We start from the raw sequence: 17,839 nt of genomic DNA, 5'->3' as shown, positions 1-17,839 counted from the left end.
CAAATCCAGGTCATCAATATCAGTAGAACATTCCGCTATTTTATCATCACTTCTCAGCTTTACAGTATCATAAACGTCTTCGTTTGCAGCCATTGTGTATTGTGTTGGGCATATGTGGCGTCAAAAAACCAGTGGTTTCCAGAAGAAACCGTTTATTTTTGAAATTCATATAGCAGTGAGTATGAAAACAAAAATAAATGTTGCTTCGGATATTATAGAAAAAGGAAAACTTTTTTCACAAATTTTTTATAAAATCAAGAAAATATTCTGTGACCTTCGTTCCCCATTAACCTTAACTTTAATATTTATTTTGATTTCAACGAAAACCAATACAAAGAGAATGAAAGTATTTTTTTTTTGCTACAAAACGTCATATTTTTCATGCACGGGAAGACATTAAACGTACAAACCCCCTTATTTCATTTTATTTGTCAAATAGTAGCAAAGCATGACTTTACATTCTACGCGACGAGAAATTGCTCTAGTGGATACTGGAACATTTGCATAAAGGGAATCAACATCAAAACTAATTACTTCCATGTCGCCAGTAAGCGTAATTTTTCGCAATAGTCTTTGTGGAGGAGTTGATTCTGCATTCTGGAACCACTCATAGCCACTCTGCCACTTGTTTTGCAATATTAAAGTATACGATCCAATCATCGATAGAACTGGTCGTGATGGTACGTTGTTTTTATATATTTTAGCTTATACATATAAGAGGGGTGGTTGATTCGCAATAAGTTTTAGTCTATGCAAAAGTATCTCACTGATCTTTTTGTCCTGTCTAAATTTTTATAACATACTAACTTTCTCCTCCTCCTTGAGAACCAAAGTATTTCAATCCGTTCTGGTTTGAAGGCACCTTATGAATGGAGGTATATTAGCGGATAAAAGTATCAATCTTTATCAAAACGTATATCAACTCCGTTATTAAAGAGATTGTTTTGTTTCAGATAACGCTTAGTCAGACAAATGTTGTTTTTTGTTTTTTTGCATTCCATTATGAAGGCCCGTGTTTTTACATTAATATCAGTGGTATCGGTTCCATTAACTGTTTTGTGCATGCAGTAATTTATTAAATCATCTAGTTCCACTTGAATGTCGTTTTGCTCAATACGGTTAATAATCAAATTTTTGAATCAAGAGAAAGCGTTCCCATATAGCATATGACTGTATTTTTAAAGTCAAACAATGGTTCGTCTTGTGTTTCAGATAATCGAGATTATTAAGGTTCGGTGACTGCTATTCTCTGAGTGAATGTAAATCGTGGAATAAAAGATAACGTATCCACGACATTTTGGAGGTAATCTTTCTTGCAAGCGATTTGTTGATAATTTGTCAAAAACTGCAGACTTTTCGGACTAATAACTTATAATTTTTCTGCGCAAAAGGTTAACTTGAACTCTTTAACGGAACGAACAATCAAGAATCAGTTATTTGGTATTTGAAACTTTCCAATAATTTTCCTGTTCAACAGTGACTGCAAAGTGCAAACATGCGCCTGATTCGTTCCGCAAGACTCAAATTTGTTATTGCTAAAATCATCAATTTCTATGTTATCATCTTTGCGTGTCTTTTCTTTCCCAATTGGATGTGTTTTATTTAAAATAGATATGCGAGGCATAACCATAAAAATAAAAGAAAGAAAACCCAATTCGTATGTATCTGTTACCTATGAAATATAAATAGGTAGGATTAGCTCTAGATGTTAACGAAATAGTAAGAAGTAGCATAAAAGAATGCATTGTGGCTTGTAAACATATGCTGTAAAGCAAACAATTAGTGTTTACAGTTAGATCAGGAGAATGGATCAGGAAGAAATTTTGTTTGCTTTTCACAGGTGAACATAATATTTCGGTGATAGCTAAACCTTACTTGTTTACACCGCCGCAAAAGTTTTTGGCTTAAAAAGTGATTAGATGATGGAAGTAAACTCTTATAGCGAAACAAAGTGTATGAATATCTAGCCCGGAACAAAGTTCTCTGTACTTTATATCGCTTCCCAAATTTTCTGGAAGATTGACGACAGAAGGGAAAAGGGAATATTTCCAAGCCGACACCTTAACGTTGTAGAGACGTCTCAGCGACGTCAGATTTAATGTCGGGAAACGTTGCACATAAAGCGCAAATTGACTTGTTGTTCCTTTCCATCTTAGGGTATTGACCTTGCAAGTGTCGAAGGTTTTTTGGGGAAGAAAACCGACCCAAAAAGAATACACATACATTTAATAGCATACCAATATGGCGAAAAAATCGTTCTTTAAAAATGGAAATGTTAATCACCGATGAAGGGATCGATATATAAGTGCAACAATTTTGAAAGAGGTCATCATGTTTACATGAACATTTGGAACTCTATCGTTGGACAGTGTTTAAAATGCAAAAAATGGAAAAGAACGCAGTTGCTGTGATTAGCATCAATTATCGCAATGAAGAACAGCTTCCGATCATGATGGACGAGTATAATGCGTGTAAGTCATATTCTCTGTTGAGAATGAAATACGGATATGCTGTGATAAATATTCACCTATGTATACACACCATCCAAATAAACTATCTGAGTTCATCACAGACATATTGCCGCACGTAGCGTGGTGGGTTCGTCTGCAGCTCCCAGTTCTAGGGACCGCGGATCGAATCCCGCACGCTTCCAGGCAGTATGTTAGTGATGAACAAAGTAGTTCTTCTTCAATAAGAACAGCTTGTTGGTCAGGTGCTGAAAAATATTTCCAAAATAGTTTCTATTTTCCTATTCTTGCCATATTGTTGCGTGCGCATCGTTGTTACTGGAAAACCCATCAACCGTGGAGGTGGGTATTGTTTAGAAATTCCCTCAGATTTTTATTTGCATGGCTTTGAGATATCTATAAACTGGTTTAAATGAAAATTATTATTTAATTCATTAGGTCCAAGAAGAAAACATAAATTATTTAAAAGAAAATAATAAAAAATATAAAAACATTCTAAAAACATATTTTTTCTGTGTTCACTATTTAGAGGTATTTCTAGGCACAAATTTCAATCGGGATCCAAAAAGAGTGACTGTTAAAGAGAGGTGTCCGCTAAAAATTGTCCCTTACATACAGGGATGAGAGTTTGACCGTAATTACAACCTTTCTTTACAAAACTAGCTCTAGCTACTTTAAAACCAACTGCAACATTTTTGTCAAAGGGCTGTATACTAATTTTTATTTGCAACATTCAATTTCTACGTTCTATGACAAAAACATAGCTATCTAGCTGCATAGAAACAAAACATATTACAACTTTCAAAATTGAATTCTGTTATAGCACCCGCATTGGATGTACATATTTGAGGTAGCACATGAAAAATTTGCTTTTGAAATCCAACTTAAAATGCTCTCTTCAAGCTCTTGCAACCAATGTTGGAGACGAAAAGATTCTTTCGTGCATAGCTAAAGTTAGGTATAGAAAAATACCACGCCTTGTATGTAAGCTATGAATTTGTGAGCTATAAAGTCTAGTGTCGTGTTCAAGTCAACATCGGTTATTCGAATTGGCGTGTTATGTGTCAATCTGACGAATTTATAAAAATTACTTAATTTTTATTAAAGATCCATCACATTGTTCTTATAGACATGTAGACAACAGTTGTTTGTCTACGGTGAATCATCATTCCTTTCTTTTTATCATATCAGCTTTTTGACCATGGAGGTAAGAAATACATTACCAAATTTGGAATTAGTTTTTAATTGCATCCATGTGTGGTACATTTAAGATTGTTTCCATAGCAGCATGGATAAATGAGCAGAATATTTTTTTACCAATTACATGACAGTTTAAGTGATTCAAAAGTTTACAAACATTGCTTCATACTTTTTATATTTGAAAGTTATTGTTTTTCTTTATTAGCTCTCCCCCGCTACTTTTCTACATAATAGAAAGGCTTAAGCTTTCCCATATCTTGTCAAGCTAGAAAACTATATGCCTTTGATGCCTCCCACTACACTCAATGCAGAGGTTTTCATTCATTACCCTTTAATTTAATAGCTTATTGCGACTTTGATTTGTTTAAATGTCGTAAATAGACAATATATTCAATCACCCCATCAGGAGATTGTCTTTTAAAGCTGAAGTTATATAATGAAAAAAGTACAAAACTGATATAAAGCACAATGCACTGGATAATTAAATACAAGTTATGAAAAACTATAAAAACTGACTGAGCAATTTGGCAGCATAGTTCATTTGCACTTAAAATATGAAGAGCTACATCCCTCTAACGTTCGTACTTCTCACATTTATAGTGGAAGGTGTGAATGCAGACTGCTTGATTGCTGATGTTACAACTAGCTCGTGGTCATCTGGTAAAGCTGATTTGTTGATAAATTAATTTCGTTATGTTTTTTACTATTTTTGTAAACAGAAATGAAGCTTGTTTGAGTTTTAGTATAAGTAATTTTTTGTACTTTGTATGGATGATGAAACAAACTCAGATAAATTCTCTCGTGTATAGCTACATTTTTTGCCAGACAGACGATATAAATAGATAAATATTATAGATACATAGCTTAAATTAAGTTATTATTAGGGAAGAAGTTCCTCGGGAAAACTTTCAACTTACCAAAACCACCGCGAAATATTATAAAAAAAAAACTTTCGCTTTTTTAACAATGAAAAACGAAATTTGAAATGGGTTACTAGAAAAAGTTTTAATACCACACTATGCCAGCATGTAATTCTAAACCGAAATATATAATGCTTAGACAAAGACCAAAAAACAGTAAGAATTATGGGTTCCTTATTGACTCATGCAGTTCCAGAGCAATATAAACAGTTCTTGTGGATATGTTAAATGTAATTGGTTTAAGAAAAAGAAAAAGAGTTTTTTTATCGTTTTTTCCTTTTTTTAAAACTTTTGCCATTTTGAAAAAGTAGAATGTTTTGTAGAAGTAAAATTTTGCAGTTGACCAAAATAAACACAGAAGTGAGCACGAGTAGTAAGAGATATTATATCACAATAGGTCTTCTACTCTGCATGTTTAGGAAGAAATGGAAAGTTGCTTATCCCGGCAAAAAATCAAGACCGGATTGTTATCTTTATTTCGACACCCGTTTCGGGATTTAACCCTCATTGTCTGAAGCGAGTTTCCAAAACTGGAACGAAGTATGTATTTAAAATCCGAAGTTGGTGTCCCTTCGAAGATGGAAAAAGAAAAATTGAATACAACATGAATTATAAGCAAGAAAATAAAGCAATAATCCAAAAAATCAAAATATCGAAAAAAGTTTATTGTAGTGATACTGTGTCACCTTCGTCTACTCCACAACCAAGGGTACCGCCTGTTGTTACTTCTTCATGTGTATCTTATATTACTGCACTAAATGAAGAAGTTGGATATGAGAATGGTGACATTAAGTTACCTACACCAAATACAGTTTCTGATTGGAGTTTAACGGTATGTACTTTTCTTTTCTTTCTTCTACCTTTTCTAATTTTCCATTCGGTTCACGACATTTTATGACTCTTCCTGAAAGTGCAATAATGGTGAAAGCAACGAGACTCTTATGTAGTTTTATAATACTTTATTGAGTTAAATCCACATCCAAGTTTTTTTCCTTAAAAAATTAGTTTATCTACTATACTTCTGTTCAGAGTCTGAGAGGATAGTAGACTGAATTGGATCCACTGCTGTGCAAACAATATAAACGAAACCGATCTTTTTTTATCTTTTTTGTTTAACTGAAAATGTCCAATAACGGAATGTCGTCGATGACAACTCTTTAATTTTTTCACCTTTTTTTAATTCCACTAAATCGGCTTTGATGGCTCCTATAATGGATTTAACATAATTGAAGGACAAATTACTGAAAATAAAAATTGTTTGAAAACCTATTCGGCATATAATCACAACAAACAATTAACTGCCGGAGATAAACTCATCCTCACGTATCACCTAAATTATGACAAATCAAAAGTTAAACCCAATATTGTTTACGTCGAATTAAAAAGTGGTAAAAATAATCAATTGACGTGTGGAATAAAACCGTCATGTTCTGTAACTACAACAACAACGACGATGACAACGCCAACAACGGCGACGACGTCAACAAAAGCGTCAACGACTGTATCAGGATCAACTGGAAGTAGCTCATGTGATTCCTATATTTCATCAAATCCATGGCAAGGAGGAGATGCTGGAAGTATACAGTTTAAAGTTCCCGAAACTTCTAATGGTTGGACACTCGAAGTAAGTGTGTTAATATAAAAGTGTGGATGATTTCAGGGTGAATAATTCTTTACTGTATTTCCGTTATTACTTATGAAAAGTGTAGTTATAAATGCATATTGAATAATCTGTTCTCTTTGATATCTTTTTTCGGCGAGTAAAATTCTTCATCGTTCAGCCTGTAAAAAGTGTCATTTTAAATCTTTCCTAGATTGGTTTTAATTATCCTCCAACAGATTTCTTTATGTCAGAAGCGCGACGAATCAATGGAGGTTCGAGATGCACGTATGATTTTACTAATTGGGTTTACAATAAGAATGTAAACGCTGGATCAATTGTAAAATTTGACTTTAACTTTCATTATCAATGGGATTCGACAATTGTTCCAAAAATTGAATTTCTTTCTTTTTCGTCGACGTCTGTTATTTGTGGTGCTCCTTCATCATGTTCAGCAACACAGCCAACAACAACGACAACAACAACACTGCTGTCATCTTCTTCGACATCAACGTCAAGATCACCAGCCCCGTCGACATCAACATCAACATCAATTTCCACACCGGCGTCTTCTTCCACATCAACTTCCAGGGCGCCATCCACGTCGACGTCAACAACAACGTCAACTTCCAGATGGTCCTCTTCTGCCACATCAACTTCAACGTCGTCATCCCCGTCAATGGCGACATCAACGTCAACTATCGGATCTTCGTCTTCTTCCACATCAACTTCAAGATCACCAACCCCGTCGACGTCAAAAACATCGTCTACTTCATTCTCAACAAATACTTCAACTGTCACGTCGACACCAAGCACGTGTGAGCCGGACTATAATTATGCAGATGTCATAAAAAAATCGTTGATGTTTTATGAAGCTCAGAGGTCTGGTCAGTTACCTATTACAAATCGAATACCTTGGCGTTTAACATCAACATTAAACGACGGAAGCCTTGTCGGTGTTGATCTGTCAGGCGGTTACTTTGACGCTGGCGACTTTGTAAAATTCACATTTCCAGCTGCTTCAGCGATAACTGTGCTAGCGTGGGGCATGCTAGAATTTGAAGAGGGTTATAAATTTGCTGATCAGTACCAGCAAGGGTTAGATGCTATTAAATGGGCAACGGATTTTTTTATCAAATGTCACACAGGTAGTCATTAATTTGTTGACAAATTTAGTTTTCGTCTCCACTTACGTTTTCTTTTTAATGTTTTTTTGTTGTTGTTGTTGTCATTTTTATGAAATCCCGCTTATTTGTATTTAGAAAAATATAAATTTTGGGCACAAGTTGGCGAAGGTCACATAGATCATGCTTCGTGGGGCCGTGCCACTGAATTAGACGATTCCACAAGAAAATGTCATGCATTAAGTCCAGGTAAACCTGGATCTGACTTGCTTGGAGAAGTATCTGCCGCATTAGCAGCCAATTCTCTCGTTTTTAAGAAAGTAGATTCACTTTATTCTGATAACCTATTGAATCATGCCAAAGATTTGTATGATTTTGCTAAGACATACAAGGGAAAATATTCTGACAGTATTTCTGATGCAAAAGTTTTTTATAACTCATGGAGCGGTTATTATGATGAACTAGCTTGGGCAGCATCCTGGCTTTACTATGCAACTAACGACCTGATTTATCTCACCGATGCTGAGGCAACATGGAACAGCGGTCAAATGAGTCAAATTTCAGAAGGATAACAAGGGAAGAGGTGTTGCGGTCTTACTAAGCCATTTAACAGAAAAATCAGCCTATACCGAAAACGCTAAGGATTTTTGCAATTGGTTGAAATATAAAGCTCCATCCACACCAAAAGGAATGGTATTCTTGCAAGAATGGGGCTCCAACCGACATGCAGCAAATGTTGCTTTCATTTGCTTAGCATTGACCAAGTATAACCCAACAATAGAATTTGTTTCATTCTCTCGAAAACAAATCCACCTGCTTCTTGGAGATGCAGGAAGAAGTTACGTTGTGGGTTTTGGTAACAATCCGCCCCTACGGCCACATCATTCAGGTGCGTCGTGTCCTGATAGACCTGCTCCTTGTGGTTGGGATTATTTGCATACCACTAATCCAAATCCCCAAATTTTATATGGTGCGTTGGTAGGTGGGCCAAATTCGCAAGGTATATACGAAGATCGAAGAAACAATTATGTGACAAACGAAGTAGCCCTTGATTACAACGCCGGATTCCAATCTGCTCTTGCTGCATTACTTGTCCAACAGAAGGCAGGAAAATGCTGAAAAGTAAACGTTACTGCTTTCGTATTTTTTTGAAAGTAAATTAAACATAGATTTTACATTCTCATCAAGTAATAAAGTGTGTTATATTGAAAACATCAGTTTACTCCTTATTTTTGTACTATTCAATTGCATCTTTTTTAGACGTATTTCCGACATTTTTTTTGTGCCGTGCTTTGCATTGTAAACGCTGTAGTACAAAATGTGATTGTAACTTTTTCGCCTTAATGCTCTGAAAGACAGTGCCAGCTAGTTAGTATCTTGTGCAATTATTAACCCCATGTAATCTGAAAAATATATAATTTAAAGTTCTTATTCTCAGTGCTAGCTTTGCAGAGTTCGTTAACTTGTGTAAAATCTCCGTCTTACATACTTTAGTTATTAGGTTTTCGCCTGTCGTATAAATCCTGGAGGTCACTCTTTTATACATCCTTAGGATGTAGTACCGATTTGGCTACCATTTTGAGCAAATCATGGTGTGAATAAAGAGAGTAGCTAAGTAATTCAGATTACTGTATTAAATATTGCAGGTATTAAATAATAATGTTTATTTGGAATTTTGTTCTATATTTGGTTATACATTCATGTTTTTGTTTCAGCTAGCTAATAGCAATCCTGGTTGAAGCTTGGTAAAAATCAGGTACATAAACACTCAATAACCCCTAAAATACAGCGTGCCTAAAACAACATAGAGTCAAGTGAGAACCCCAACTAAAATTTACCAGTCCGAATTAGGTTCAGCTGGTTGATTGAATAAAATATAAATGGCAGCTATTGAATTATGTGTGCGGCGAAATATGTCGCGCATCAGAGTTTTGCCTGTTGTAAATATACATGAATTGCCACCCTTAGTACAAAAAAAAAGCGATTCAGAAAATGTAGTCTTTTTTTGTTGTAAATGTAGTCAAATTTCAGAATTAATCAGCAAAAAGAATTGTCCAATTGTTATTCATTTGCTCATGTAGTTAATTTTACTGCAGATTCTTACCATCCTTTATGTAGCTGCAGAAATTAAACAAACATTTTTTTACGCTTGTATATATTTCTACTCTGTTTGGGAAAAACACATTAACCCTATTATACCTGGGGGGGGGGGCACAAAGTGCCCGCGGCCTCTTTACCTAGGCATAACTTTGGATACACAGGTGATTAAGTGCTAAAATTTTGTGACTATTCCTAAATTTCATTAGGGCTTCTGATGAAAAAAAACCTTTCGGAAAAATTTTGAACTTTGCTGGGGGTATTGCATTTTTTGGACGGGGGTAAATTTTTTGGAATTTTGAAAACCGTTGACATTCATGTAAGAATGTTATAAGATGTTGTATTGGGTATATAATTATTTATTACATGTATGTTGGTTACTAAGTGGTAACCAAGGTATTGCTAAGGTGATTATATGGTTACAAGGGACAAAAACCAGACAAGATTTGAAGGAAATATCGATCCAGCAAATTGACGTCATTTCGGATTCCAATGACGTCATTATATTACCTTCCTTATCTCGATTTTCTTTACATGCCCTGTTCTACATATATGCCAAGTTTAATGACATGAGCATCAATATTTCTGGTAGAACGGTTCTTTGTATCTATATCGTTAAAATAAGAATTTTTTTGCCCGAAATGACGTCATTTTTTATCCCAACGACGTCATTTAAATTACTTTTTTCATGTGAAACACATATTATGGTATTCATTCCACAAATCTACCAACAATCAAGGCCGTATCATTATTAACACGCGAGAAATTAAAACGTACTGAAAATTTGGGAAAATGACCATTTTTAACATTTGTGACGTCATTTCTAATCCCTATGACGTCATCAAATTGTTTTTTTTACCTGGATTGCGTTTGTACTAACACATTCTCCAACTGAGTCAAGTTTCATTACTTAAGCACCAGTAGTTTAGGATTTATGTCCCGCGGGCACTTTGTGCCCCCCCCAGGGTTACAAGGGCCAAAAAAGCTCAGGTATAATAGGGTTAATCTGCAAGGGGGGAAAATTGTATAAACACTGCTAAAGTTAGGTGCAAATCTATGTGTTGAGAATAAAATGGCCTAGTTAACTAATATTTCTTTTAGGACATTATAACGAGTTTCTCTCATACAAAAGCTTAGACCAAAAGATTGTATCCAAGCAAATTATTATTCAAATCAGCCAATAAACACAAAATAATTTCTCCGAGCAAACCCCTGATTTGAAAATAAATTAAAAACATAAAGCCACATAACATCAAATTAATCATATTTGTTCGGGTGAGTGAGACCACACTCTTTCAAAACAATAAAGAAGAACGGGTTTCCCAATAATGGTCACGTGTGCAAAGAACAATAGAACTACCCAATCAAAAAGCGTAGTTGGTATTCTGTCCGAAGAAATTTAGTTTACGGTGCAAGGTGTCACAACAAATTTTCCCACCTTACTATTCCGATTTCCCGATTTAAAAAAAATATTATGCTAGGTCTCCTGGCTAAGAATAAGTAAGAACCAATATTGACTATAGTTTTAACGTTTTAAATATTTGATCTTAACTTTTTTTATTTTATTCTTGCCATTGTACCGTGTGCTTCTATTTGTGCATGAGTGATTATTTAAGCGTTAATTTGATTGTTCTTTTCGTGCTTTTTGTTCAAAATATTTTTCTCTCTAGCACGATAAATATCGCAAATATGTAACTTCACAAAACAAGCCAATTTCACCTACAATACTTTCGCGGTAGCATTCATGTGCATTGAAATTTTTACAAACGAAAAAAGTTTTAGAAAATTTCGTGCTACCTTCTTGAAAAATATTTTGTGCCAAACAAATTACCCTTATATTATAAAAAAAATTCGTTTTCTTTGTATTAATGTTTTAAGCTACAAGGTGGTTTAAAAGTTAAAAACAAGAATAAACCATGGTCTTAGTGAGAGAAAAGAAAAAAATTATACTGGAAACAACCCACCTTTCATCTAGAGAAAATGTATACCTTCTGAACAGAAATTTGCCATTTTATTATCACTTTAGAACAAAAAAGCGGCAATGAGAACGAGAGTCACTCAAAAATACATTTCGCTGGCAACCACAAACAATGGGGAAAAAACAATCACTTAAAGTTTGATCATGCCAACAAGGATCCGTCAAAAAACAGCATATTTTTTTGGGGAAATTTGATTTTAACTTTTTAAAATTAAATTTTCTGACGTGACTGCTACAACGTCAATAATATGAATTCAACGTCAATATCTTAATTTACCTTAATGAAGTCAATGCAAAAGTCAATACAGATATTATAACTTTAAGGCCAAATAACTTGGAAACGAGGTGCTGACGTCAGTTATTCTTCTCCGCGCAAGTAACTTTGGATAACCTGGGACCAAACTGGGCATGTTTTTAAGCCTAAATCCTGAAATCTGTTTCGGAGTGGACAGATTATGGCGTCATTAAATAAGCTTTACATTACGCAACATTTCAAACCCGTCTCTATCGGTATTCCACGAAAATTTTGTTCAATGGCGAGTCCTTGCTGGGATCACCAAATCTTTATATCTCCTTATACCTTCGTCAAAAGCACATGATACATCCTTTTGATCAACAACAACTAACGCTTTCAGTTAAATGTACTCTTCCGTTTTGTCATTATTCAGGGGGCTGACACTTTCGCGGGCAGAAACTTTCGTTAATTGTAATTTTGGGACGAATTTCGCGTTAAAAACATAAATCATAAATCAATTCATTTGCAAAGGAACACTTTCCCTGATTGCAACAATTCTCTTTTTCTTTTCTTTTTTCTATTGTAAATAATTAAAAATTTGAATCCATTGCTGTTTAAAGGAATCGGGATATCCGAGAAATGTCCGTAGCGCCAAAAAAGAATGAAAACATCAAATGTTATTTTAGTTGAAGAAGAAAAAAATCTCGAACTTGGAAATTTCTTCGAATTTTATTTATGACTCGATTTAAATTTTAAAAGGCATAAACTTTTGAAAAAATGACCAAAAACGTTTAAATGCGAAAGTTTCTGCCCACAAAGGTTTCTGATCTTGAAGCACAATGGCGTTCGTAACACCAGCAGAATAATAAGGCCAGAGTGTGGTTTATACATCTGCTTTTTGTTGTGCCGCAAAGTCATGAAAAATTACATTTTAAACAATTCCATTTGTTCTATTCTTTTGCTTTTTTTTTTTTTCTTTCTGTCCTTTGTTGGAGTAGCTGTGTATTTTAATTTATTGCGAACTAAAGTAAATATTCGTATTGAAATACAGCAATGCCGGCTTTAGTCACAAGTAAAAGTGTTACCCTGTGGGGCAATTAATAAGAACCCTAAACTGTGCCACACATTCAGGTGGAGCACTCTAGTGCAGCTATAGAGTTTATCGTAAATCAAGTGAAGCGCTCACAATATAACGCCTTTTATGTTCCTGCCACTTTAGCTGAAATAAAAGTACTGTTTACAGCCCGTTGTTACCCCGTCATAGCCACCATTGCTTAGATCGTCCACCAAGCACGGTCATGGGGGTTTTATAATTAAAATGGCGTTAGTTATATTTCACGATTTTTAAATTTTATTTTATGTTTTTGATAACACATGTATTTTTTAAAAACATTTTAACCCTAACAAGTCTTTTTAATTAATGAATAATAACAATTAGCATACTAACATATAACAAAGGAAAATATTTCAAACTTCCAGTTTTTCAAAGGCTTAGCAAGATCTGAGAAGCAGCCGCTAGCATCCTGCGTATACGGGTATTAAAATATTAATTTTCTTGTAAAAAATACCTTTATTTATTCTGATGTTGGCATATTCAAAAAAAGAACAGTGCATTTTTTTGCAGCTTGTTTATCCTCTGTTACTGCTGATTAAAGAAAAAAACGCGCGTTTTTTTTTTTGTTTAGTGCTTGCCAAAGAATATTAATTTTATAGCATTATACCAATGTGTCCACGCAAATTTTTTAAAGAAAAAATGTTTGCTGTTTGCGATGCTGATCAAAGAAAAAACTCGCTCTTTAGTAGATTTTGAACAACAACAAAATATAAAAAAATGAGCACAATTTGAACAACTGCCAATCGCCTTTTTTCATCTGATGGAGGTTCGTTAAGAATTTCTCATATAGCTTCCTAGAACGAAAAAAATTTAATCTTTCCCCCTATTGAAATTGAAAACATGTCGAGAAGTAAAGGTATAAATGACCATGACTTGATATCATATTTCACATTGAGTGTTGCAAACAGACACCACAATGAAGTCAATTACTGTCGCCTTACTGTTGCTGGCTTCTTGCTTATCTGTCAGATGTGTTTGGGTAAAAGAAATGGAAAGTAAGATATTCGACTTAAAGTTTTTAAATGTCTAACGAATGTATCTCTTTTTTAAAAAAATTCTCTTTTATAGACCCTGGTGTTTTTGAGGGAGATATGGTTTTGGATCCAGACGAGAAGGAGGGCGTATGGAAGACTGGAAATGCTTTTGCTAGCATAAAAGGTGGAAGATGGCCCGGTGCAAAAATTCCATATGTCGTTGAGGGGTCAATCAGTAAGTGAATTATTATACCTTGACTGAATATTATGTCCTTGTTTTTGTATGAAAGAAAGAGGTTGATTAGGGAGTAAGTAATTTTCTTTTAAGGACCTAGTTCCTTAGAGTGTTGACGTTGAGATTTTGCAAAACGTTAGGAACATATTATGAACGTTTTCAGCCTGAATTCTAACCTTTACATAGATTAACAACAAAGTAAATGCTGTCTCTTTTTCTTAGCCCATAACAAGTTGATTAGGTGGACTGATTCGGTTAAACCCGCAACGGTATAGCTCTTGTTTTTAGATTGTGTCTTCTTCTATAACACAAATTCTTTCAAACGCGTTGTCGGATCAACAGAGAAGATCCGCCCTATAAAACCAGGCTCTAAAGAGATCATTAAGGATTTAAAATATATAACAGAAATGTAAGAGGCGCGTTATACAATTCTTCCTGCTCTAAACTCTTTTATAATTCTTGGGAAAAGCTGGTACTGTTTTTTTCTCTTTTTTTGCAAAATATAATACCGATAGTTTAACGCCCATAACCCCCAAGGTATTCGTGATTATTGACGAATATTTTTTGATCAACAGTATGTGTTTTTCTCTCTTTCTTTTCATTACGTAAATTTTCAATTATTTTTCTCCGCATCAAGACTGTGACATATCTGGGCCGCTATCACCAAAACCAATTCACAATATCTACACTATACGTTGCTTCAAAAAGCCTCTTAGCAAACAATTTGATTTCTATAGAATCCATTTGATTTATATAGACTCCTCTGGCATATGGTTTGTTACAAGAAACATCACTCACTGGTTTGCTGAATTTTTTTTGGACTTTCTAAACATAAACATTACAAAATATATTAAATAAAATTGGAAAACAAAAAAAACATGTATGTTATATGCAGGACTGTCCATGATTAGATGGTGCGTGATAGCTAAATGGCAAGGAAAATATATTACTTACTTGCATTTGCGACTCAGGCTATGAATTGTCTTAGACTTGGTTTTTAAAAACATTCAATTAAGTACCAGTGCTTTTGATTAACTTGGAGTGTGGTATTTCTTCATGGTGAAGCACCCTAAAAATAGTTTTTTGTATATTATACAGGTAGCAGAGGTATTTCAGCTATTAATGCAGCCATTGCTGATTATCACAAATACACCTGCTTGAGATTTCACAGGAGAACTAATGAGAGATCTTATATCAGCTTCTATAGAGGAGGCGGGTAAGTGGTAAAACTTACTGAACTTCTGCAACAAGCTCACCAATAACGAAGTGCAGTAGGACTTATAATATTCTAATTGACTACACATTCATAAGTAGCTACGATATTTCAGCTGCTCTTCACCAGTTGGTTATCGATATGGACGTACGAACAGGATATCACTGGCTAGTGGTTGCTGGAATAAAGGCATTGTTATGCATGAGATTGGACACAGTATTGGTAAGTTTATTCGTTCGTTCCTTTTTATTGGGATATTGATTTAATTCCCTGTTTTTTAAGTATTTTTTATATATATTTTATATACTTTTTATATATTTTTATATATTTTTTTTATCTATTTCTTATATATTTCTTTATTTTTTTATATATTTCTACATGTATAATTTAATGTATAATCTTATTTATACTTCAGGAATCTATCATGAACAAAGTAGACCAGATAGAGACGACTTCGTGCGAATTTTGTGGAACAACATTCCTAGGGGTAACTAATGTTATAAAAACCTCATTTTAGACAGTTTTAATTGATGAACTCTTCTTGCCCGATAGTACCATGCTCTATGCTATATCGTCGCAAGCTTTAAGTGTTACTAAGATTGCTTTTAGAATCTAGAAGCATTTTTTATTTTTACTTTTGTTTTTTTTTTTCTTCCCATTTTTATTTAATGCAGACAATAATAAAAAGTAAGAGAAAATGTGATAATATGCGTTTTCACTGACAGCAAATGCGTTCAATTTCAACAAACAAAAGGCATCCAACATCAATTCTCTTGGTACGCCTTATGACTTCAGATCAATGATGCACTACAGTTCCGGTGCTTTTGGTGGTGGCAGAAGAACCATTGAAGCTAAGGATCGTGCAAACCAAAATTTGATGGGTCAAAGAAATGGATTCAGTGCAATTGACGTAAAGCAAATAAACCTGATGTACTGCGGTAAGAACCTTATCAAGATCATATGTGATCATGTAATAATTGGAATTAGTAGGACTTTGCATATAGCATCCGGTGCATCATCAAAAGGAATTCACTGTTTAGATAAAATTGTAAGTGAACAGGTGAATGCATCTTCAACAGATAGCTTAAAATTGATGTATAAATGCTACGATCAATGTTTCGGAAACAGTCAATATTAGTTACAATCAAATCAAATATTTAACATTTATACGGCTCAGTTGGAAAGATATACTGAAAAACGGTGTGATTAGGTAAAGCTATGAAAGAACATTGCAAGTAAAAAAAAACAAGTCCCAATTTAAAGAAAAATTCATAAAAAGATAATAATTTTTAGAATTTCTTGTGTTCTGGATTTAACAGAAAAATATTTGGACAACAGAAAAAGATCTGCTTTTATTTTTTCTATTTTATAGGCGGTTCAGGTCCAAGCTTGCCACCTCCTACTTGCGAAAACAGAAACAGCCGATGTGATGAATGGGCAAACCGTGGAGAATGCAACAAAAACCCTAACTATATGCTTAAATGGTGTAAAAAAGCATGTAACGTTTGCTAATTATAACAAATATATGAAGACGAAAGCGAAATTAAGTTCTTTTTGTCTTTTCTTTTTCTTTGTTGAAAAGACTAAATTCTAAAAGGCAGAAGGTAAAATTAACGTGCTCCTTGAACCGACATGCTTAAATCTTAAAGTGGACTTTCGCCTTTAGATACCAGTAACTTCTTTCCAACCACAACACCAGTTCTTACTTAGATAAATTTTATCAAATCGATCAAGGGCAATGCTAAAGTAGAACTGCTTTCATTTTTTCTGTTGCCGTTGGTCGATTCTCATTTAACCCTTTTAACACCAGCCTTTTTGGTGTTTTTGGCACAATTTCCTAATTTTTCAAATTTTGCAGTAAATTCGAATTTCATAAGCATTACTGATAATATGTTCTTAATTCTTGTTAGCCTTACTTAGTGTCTTAATTTAAATGATACTCATAGTAATTAACTTAAAGAAGTTGAAAAATATTTCTTGGCAGACTAGAAAATATTGATTTCATATTGATAACTACTTCATTTAAGTAGACAATCCCTTATATGCAAACATAACAATACTTGAAGTAAAACAGAAAATCCTTCATCACTAACACTCTTGCGAGAATCTGTCGAACCAGTTGTCAATCCTGACCAAAATAATACTTATAGTAATAAACTAGAAGGCCATTTAGGCCGGTACACGGTACGGACATAAATTATAGGCATGCGCGGATTGAAAATTGATAAATCGGAAATATTTTGCAATTTTCATGCGAGGCCTATATCTAACCAATATATAAATTAAGCTGTAGTTTGACAAATAGTCAATCATAAATAGCTTTTGTGGAGTAAGATCGAGAGATTGTGGCCATGTATATATTTTCAAAAAAAATAATGTCCTGTTTGCTTTCAAAACAGTAAAAAACTGCGGGAGCTAGCAAAAAAAATTAGAAATTGACCTAGCTTCAACCTTCAGAACTTTAAATTCAGAGCATTTTTTTCCTTTCGGTTAAAAAACAGAAATCTGCTTTAATTATTACCCTGCCAATTTTTTTTAAATATGAATTTTCTCACATTATTTGATGACACGATTATATCAGGAGCGTTTCTAAATTGACAGACAAAGCTAGTGTGTATTGAAGTCATCTAAATTACGCAGAGTATGCGGGTTTTTTCCTAAAAATATAAATTCCTAGACTT

At 34.1% G+C, this 17,839-nt stretch overlaps 3 protein-coding genes across 3 annotated transcripts; all 3 read left to right on the top strand.

Moving 5' to 3' along the window:
* The first annotated feature begins 2,190 nt into the window (after nucleotides 1-2,190).
* LOC130614103 (uncharacterized) lies at nucleotides 2,191-7,892 on the top strand. The gene is made up of 4 exons (XM_057435503.1): nucleotides 2,191-4,328; nucleotides 5,008-6,212; nucleotides 6,403-7,336; nucleotides 7,451-7,892. The coding sequence occupies exons 2-4, from the start codon at nucleotides 6,042-6,044 to the stop codon at nucleotides 7,882-7,884; spliced, it is 1,539 nt and encodes a 512-aa protein (XP_057291486.1). The 5' UTR covers nucleotides 2,191-4,328; nucleotides 5,008-6,041; the 3' UTR covers nucleotides 7,885-7,892.
* Nucleotides 7,892-8,431, top strand: LOC130614105 (uncharacterized). The gene has a single exon (XM_057435505.1). It carries the CDS (start codon nucleotides 8,003-8,005, stop codon nucleotides 8,429-8,431), a length of 429 nt encoding a protein of 142 aa, XP_057291488.1. The 5' UTR covers nucleotides 7,892-8,002.
* A 5,142-nt stretch (nucleotides 8,432-13,573) lies between these two features.
* On the top strand, nucleotides 13,574-16,701 carry LOC130614501 (hatching enzyme 1.2-like). The gene is made up of 7 exons (XM_057435928.1): nucleotides 13,574-13,731; nucleotides 13,805-13,945; nucleotides 15,044-15,161; nucleotides 15,274-15,380; nucleotides 15,574-15,645; nucleotides 15,884-16,096; nucleotides 16,531-16,701. Exons 1-7 carry the CDS (start codon nucleotides 13,653-13,655, stop codon nucleotides 16,668-16,670), a joined length of 870 nt encoding a protein of 289 aa, XP_057291911.1. The 5' UTR covers nucleotides 13,574-13,652; the 3' UTR covers nucleotides 16,671-16,701.
* The last annotated feature ends 1,138 nt before the right edge of the window (nucleotides 16,702-17,839 follow it).

The sequence above is a fragment of the Hydractinia symbiolongicarpus genome, chromosome 11 (assembly GCF_029227915.1).
Source record: "Hydractinia symbiolongicarpus strain clone_291-10 chromosome 11, HSymV2.1, whole genome shotgun sequence".
NCBI lineage: Eukaryota > Metazoa > Cnidaria > Hydrozoa > Anthoathecata > Hydractiniidae > Hydractinia > Hydractinia symbiolongicarpus.
The sequence above is the reverse complement of the archived record's forward strand: the minus strand, read 5'-3'. Positions and strand labels throughout refer to the sequence as shown.

Excerpts from the sequence above, each read along its gene's own strand:
- LOC130614103 (XM_057435503.1), top strand. The coding sequence starts at position 6,042 with ATGACAACGCCAACAACGGCGACGACGTCAACAAAAGCGTCAACGACT. Across the intron at positions 6,213-6,402 it reads CTAATGGTTGGACACTCGAA|ATTGGTTTTAATTATCCTCC; the intron begins GTAAGTGTGTTA and ends AATCTTTCCTAG. Across the intron at positions 7,337-7,450 it reads TTTTATCAAATGTCACACAG|AAAAATATAAATTTTGGGCA; the intron begins GTAGTCATTAAT and ends ATTTGTATTTAG.
- LOC130614105 (XM_057435505.1), top strand. The coding sequence starts at position 8,003 with ATGGTATTCTTGCAAGAATGGGGCTCCAACCGACATGCAGCAAATGTT.
- LOC130614501 (XM_057435928.1), top strand. The coding sequence starts at position 13,653 with ATGAAGTCAATTACTGTCGCCTTACTGTTGCTGGCTTCTTGCTTATCT. Across the intron at positions 13,946-15,043 it reads TGTCGTTGAGGGGTCAATCA|GTAGCAGAGGTATTTCAGCT; the intron begins GTAAGTGAATTA and ends TATATTATACAG. Across the intron at positions 16,097-16,530 it reads AATAAACCTGATGTACTGCG|GCGGTTCAGGTCCAAGCTTG; the intron begins GTAAGAACCTTA and ends TCTATTTTATAG.